Source organism: Arachis stenosperma, chromosome 3 (genome assembly GCF_014773155.1).
Source record: "Arachis stenosperma cultivar V10309 chromosome 3, arast.V10309.gnm1.PFL2, whole genome shotgun sequence".
NCBI lineage: Eukaryota > Viridiplantae > Streptophyta > Magnoliopsida > Fabales > Fabaceae > Arachis > Arachis stenosperma.
Window position 1 is genome coordinate 26,567,621 of NC_080379.1, and position 6,121 is coordinate 26,573,741.

Here is a 6,121-nt window from a genome sequence, read left to right on the forward strand (position 1 = left end):
GTCTAATTTTTTTCTTTTATTTATACTCATAAACATGTCATTATTTATTAATAGAGTTGAAACATGCTTTAATTTTTTATTTTATTTGGTTGAAAATATCATTTTGTAAAGTCCATAGCCACCATAGGCACCAAAACTTGTGGCCACCATAGACTACACCTATTATGTATTAGTCTAAAATCTTATACATTTTAAACATACAACATTAACTTATAGTCTTATAATAACTAATAACACAAAATATTAAAGTTTACAATACTTAAATTCCACATAAGAATAGCCATCATCCATCGCTAATAACACAATATTAATTGTGTATATGACCGGACCACTGGACCAAGTTCTGATGACCTGAGCCATGGCCCGAACCCAACCCGAAATAATGACCGAGTCTATTTTTGAGATCCTTACCCGGCCCTAGACCCGGTGAAATCACACCAAATTAGTCCCTAAAGTGTTCGAGGCCGGGCCGGGCCATGCACACCCCTAATTACACATAGAGCACACCCCTAATTACACATAGAGTTTGAGTTTCTCATAATCAGCTGCAACAGCCACCTCCAGTACTAACAGTTCCATCTCTTCCACCGGGTTGACCTTGGGGACGTACATTCGCTTGTTTTATACCAAATGACTGCAATAACAATACACATTCATTGCTAATTTTAGTCAACGGACCACACATGGCAGCAGAAAATTTTCCTTTTCACATTTGGGGAATAAAACAGGTTTAAATAATTTTTTGGTTCACGTAAATACATGTGTGTGTATGTGGACCAAACATTTGGCACTTGAGATAGTGCAACAGCTTTTTACAGGACAGTTACCTCATTGGACACATCAACGACACCTTCTTGAATATTCTGGAGAATCTTTGTAGCAGTCTTTATGAAGGCCTGCAGAATATAGAACAATGAAAAAATCACATTATCCATGGGACAACGTAGCATACAGGATATGTTGTGAATTTAGGGTCTTGTCGTGCTATTAATTGGGATAAATCACCTCTTCCACATTTTGAGCTGTCCTGGCAGAAGCTTCCAAGAACAGAAGTCCATTTTCCTTTGCAAATTGCTCACCCTCCTCTTTGCTCACTGCCCTTCGGTGAGAAAGATCACACTTGTTGCCTATCAGCATGATTGTCATGTTAGGGTTGGCATGCTGCCGAGCATCTTCCAGCCAACTTGCTAAATGATTAAAAGTCTCTCTCCTAATCAACAAACAAACCCTTCTTGTTGTCAGTTGAAGGAAAGATTTATGAAAAGGATCAACCTCATATTTAGGTAACACATCAGACCACTGCAATCCAGAAAAATACACGGAAGAGGTTGGGACACATTACTTTGTATTGAAGAAAATTGCACTGCATACATGCATAAATGGAGGAAAACCGTACTGACCATGAAAACATATTGTAAAGCAGTATTAGAGCCCCTTGCATGAGCTATTTAAAAACAAAAAATTACATAAGGTGGCTTAAAAATCAAAACTATATTAAACTCAAATGATCAACACTCGACAATAACAATGCTTCAGGCAGCTGCCAGAAAAGGTATAAGAAGTAACTGGACAGCATTTCGCATTTGTCACATTCATTACGAACATCTCAATTCTCAGATCACTTGAAAGTTATGAGTTAGCATTCACAAAAATGGAAAACAAGAAGAAACTTATGTTCATTTTGAAGAGTCATATCATATAACATTTGGCATTAGTCATGCTTAGACAATTCATAAAGCATCACCCACCTAGTAATGTCATAAACTAGAAGTGCTCCCGCTGCTCCTCTGTAGTAAGATCTAGTAATGGATCTAAATGACTCTTGCCCAGCCTACGGTTAAACAATGTATTATGCATCAATGTTCATGTACTATTGTTGAATACCATAACATAAAAGAAGAGACTTGGAAACAAGTTATGACTAAGAATTCTATATACCCCCAAAGCTAAAAAACAACTGTGCCACCTTATATTGTGTATTTGGATTCTACAAATATGAATTAATGTCACGATCAAGCAGAACAATTAATACATTCTTACTATATTGATTCAATCATGCCTGGCAATGCCGGACTGTGGATCAAATGTTTGATGCTATACCAAACAGGTCAAATATTATTTATGTATCTAGTTTTCCTAGGCTAAATCAAAAAAAATTAAGGATATCTTGCTGAAATGCATTAATGATACTTCTAATCATATCCATTCATGCTAAAAGAAATATACAAAGAAAAAAAAAAGTATCAAAAACTAACTACAACTTTAAGGTAACTTCATTCTGAATCACTCTTTAGTTTATATTATATTATTTTCATTTTCTTTTTCCATGTTTCCTATTTTATGTATTTTGTGACAAAACATAAAAACAATAAAATCATGTACTCATCTTCTATGTTTTTGCCATTTCCTTCACAAAATCAGAAACATCGAAAACAAAGACAGTAACCAAACAAACCCTAATAGCATTTTTAACCTAAACAAATTCAATACCTCAAAAGATATGAACAAATACAGACCCTTGTTCCTAAGCATAAGTTCCAGAAACGAATAAAATCAATTCCAGTGTCCTACTGCAAAATATGTAACATCAGTTCTCAACTAGTAATTTCAAGTACGACAAGAACAAAAAAGGAATAAAGAAAAACATAATTATTAATTAACTTACAGAAATAACCACAAAAATAAGAGAGAGAGAACTAACAGTGTCCCATATCTGAAGCTTGATGGGTCGGGAATCGATGGTGACCATGCGAGCACCAAACTCAACGCCAATGGTGAGATCATGGACGGGTTGAAACCTCTTGTCAGTGAACTGCAGGAGCAGGCACGATTTCCCTACACCTGCGCCGCACCGGATAAAAACAATGAATAAGAGAAAATCAAACACGGAAATGGATAAAAGAGAAGGGAAAAAGGAATTTGAGAGAGAGAGAGAGAGAGAATAGAACCTGTGTCGCCGATGATGATGTACTTGAAGAGATAATCGTAAGACATGGCGCCGAAAAAGAAGAAGAAACGGTGGTTGACACGAAGGAGAAAGAGAGAATGGGAATGTGCGATAAATGGGGTTTTAAAAGAAAACAAACAAGGGAAGGCGCGTGACGTGCGAGTATGGGAACATCTCTTGCAATTTTCTAATTTTTTTTACTATTTATTTTTTTAATTTTGAATTTCATTTTAAAAAATAAGTATAATTTTTTATTATTTATTTTATAAATGAGACAAAAAAAATTAAAAAGATAACTATTTAAAAATAAAAGTTTATATTTTATCTTTTTAAATATGTTCCAAACCTGATCTCCAATCCCTTCCTCGGAACAGTCATCAAATCCGGCATGTGATAAGTCGCCTAAACAACGCGCTCTTCGTCTGACCATGAAACGGCCAGGAACTCCCCAAATCCCCGACTTCGACCGGGAAAACCAAACAACGATCTCCTTGGCAAACCACAACGGCGAGAAAAAGGTTCCTCCAGCGATGAGGCCGAACACCCTCACTCTCTAGCTCAGGGGGCAACTGTTACGGATCCGGCCTATGGATTCTACACCCGAAACGGTCTCCGAACCCGGTTACCCGGGTCCGACCCATTTCGTCCTTCTAGAAGGTCCGGAACCGGCCCACTAGAACTTCTAACCAACAATCAAATTCAAATACCTCCCTTATCTTAACCAAATAAGATAACATAAGATAATTACCATCACCTATATAAAGCGGAGCCCCAAGCCCCCTCAGGTATGTCATTCACCTCACACACCTTATACCTCTCTAATCCATTCTGACTTGAGCGTCGGAGTGTCTTTGCAGGTATCACCCCCATTGCTCCAGTCAGATAATCCGGCATCCGCCTCGACCTGCAAATTTCCGATCCATCTCTCAACCCGTACCAGAGACATCTTGTACATTGGCGCCGTCTGTGGAAAACTTGCAACGTCGTGACGACATGGCGGATATTTCCGAAGAGCAATCCCCAGTCTCTCACCACTCACACACAGGAACCCCAACCCCCAAGGTTGGGAAACCATTCCTCCCACTCACCAAAGAGTAACAAGTGCTATGCACCAGCCAACACCGCCCCAGCAATAATCAAAGGGGGACGGTCGTCCACAGCATGAACCCCGAGCCCCCGACGGCTTAGGGGAAAAAAGCGATCCAGATAATTCAAGACCTCTGCCTCCGGATGCAAAACCTCGAGGGCCGCGTAGCGACCAAAGAACGATGTCACCCGGAACACGGAAGCCACACGACCTCTAAAACCCGATCCCGCCACGAAGCTAGACACGACAGGTCACCTGAACGGCGACGCAGCAAAAAACACGATCGTACCGTCTCCCGAGACCCAGAGCACCGGCGCGAAGAGGACGACCGACGACATCACCGGGAAGCCAAACACACGAAGAGCGAACACGTGATAATGGGAGCCACCCCTTTCACAGAAAGAATCCTGAGAGCCAAACTCCCGAAGGGCTTCGACAAGCCCACGGACATGAAATACGATGGAACCAAGGATCCCTAGGAACACCTAACGACCTTCGAGGCCAGGATGAACTTGGAAGGGGCCGCCGACGCGGTCCGATGCAGGGCCTTCTCGGTAACTCTGGCTGGACCTGCAATCAAGTGGTTTAACGCCCTCCCGCATGACTCCATAGCCAACTTTCACGATATCTCGAGAAAATTTATGGCCCAATTCACCACCCGACTCACCAAAGCCAAACACCCCCATCAGCTTACTTGGCATCACCCAAAGGCAAGACGAATCCACGAGGAAATACCTCGACAAGTTCAATGACGAGTGTCTAACGGTCGACGGACTCATGGATTCAGTCGCGAGTCTCTATTTGACTAACGGCTGATGACATGTCATCATGTCATATTTTTCTATGCTTTTTCATACAAGAAATTGATAATTAGTGCTTAAATATTGCATGCTTTTGTGCTTAGATGGTATACTTCTTTGATCTCTTGATTTTATAAACTTTGTAGGAAATAATAGAAGAAGAAGCAATAAAAGCACTAAAAAGAAGAATCATACTCCCATGGTGGCAAAAGAGTTGGAAACAAACTCAAAGAGGCCTATGAGTTAAGCAAAGAGGATTTGCAACCCTGACCTCTTCACATTCCAACAAGAATAATTTGAGCTACAAAACTCCAAATGAGGTGATTCTAGTAGCATTGGAAAGTAGACATCTAGAGCTTTCCAAGCATATATGGCACTACATGGTGGACACTAAATCTGAGGGAGAAAACTGCCCCGAAAGTGCATAGATGAACATGGTATCAACCTGCAGTAAGGCCAGCTGACCTCTTCACCTTCCAAGGAGAATAACTTGATCTGTAGAGCTTGGAATGATGCGCTCTCAATTGTATTGAAAAGTAGACATCCAGAAGTTTCCAAGAATATATAATAGTATGGGGTAAACCTCAAGGATGGGCCTCAGAAGCTGACGCAAAGTTTGGCCTCCAACCAGCGCCCATAGCGCTGCGTTAACTTAGTGAGCGCAGTGCTCCTTCTCTAAGCGCTACATTTTTTAACAAGCGCTACGCTTTGAGCGCTACGCTTTCAGCGGCCTCCAAACGGCATGACCATGCCTCCTTCAAAGGGCCACAACTTGAGCTACAGATGTCCAATTGATGCGCTTCCAGTTGCGTTGGAAATCTGACATTCAGAGCTTTCCAAAGATATATAGCAATCTATATTTGGTACAAAATTGAAGCACAAGTGAAAGGTATCTTTAAGGACCAAAAACCAAACAAGCAAGTGCTCACACCAAGGCTCAAAGAGGGGGCAAGGCTCAAGCAAGGCCAAGGCATCAACGCTCAAAGAGAGAGTGCTAAGTTAACTTAGTTAACTTTATCGGGCTCTCACCAAAACAAAAACAAGGCAAGAGTGCAACCACCAAGATTCGAACACGGGAGCTCCACCAACACAAAGGGATGCTGCACTCTTTCAATTCACTGAGCGCTACCCTTTTGTTTTTCCAAGGAAATGAGCACCAATTTGGCAAGGCCAAGGCTTCCTCACAAGGCAAAAGGAGCGCTGCGTTGGTTCTTTTAACCGAGCGCTATGCATCAAAAGGAAATGGGCCTGGCACGAACAAAATTGAAGGCACACTAGGCAAAGGGA

General features: G+C 41.3%; 1 protein-coding gene across 2 annotated transcripts; it reads right to left on the reverse strand.

Moving 5' to 3' along the window:
- Nucleotides 1-224: 224 nt before the first annotated feature.
- LOC130965476 (ras-related protein RABB1b-like) lies at nt 225-3,104 on the reverse strand. Of its 2 annotated transcripts, XM_057890235.1 has the most exons (6): nt 2,949-3,104; nt 2,702-2,841; nt 1,749-1,831; nt 1,006-1,210; nt 828-896; nt 225-634 (listed from the first exon to the last, which is right to left on the reverse strand). In XM_057890235.1, the coding sequence occupies exons 1-6, from the start codon at nt 2,992-2,994 to the stop codon at nt 542-544; spliced, it is 636 nt and encodes a 211-aa protein (XP_057746218.1). In that variant the 5' UTR covers nt 2,995-3,104; the 3' UTR covers nt 225-541. The 2 variants fall into 2 exon arrangements, with proteins under 2 accessions (XP_057746218.1, XP_057746217.1); XM_057890234.1 differs by lacking the exon at nt 1,749-1,831 and having other exon boundaries at nt 1,006-1,299.
- Between the last annotated feature and the right edge of the window lie 3,017 nt (nt 3,105-6,121).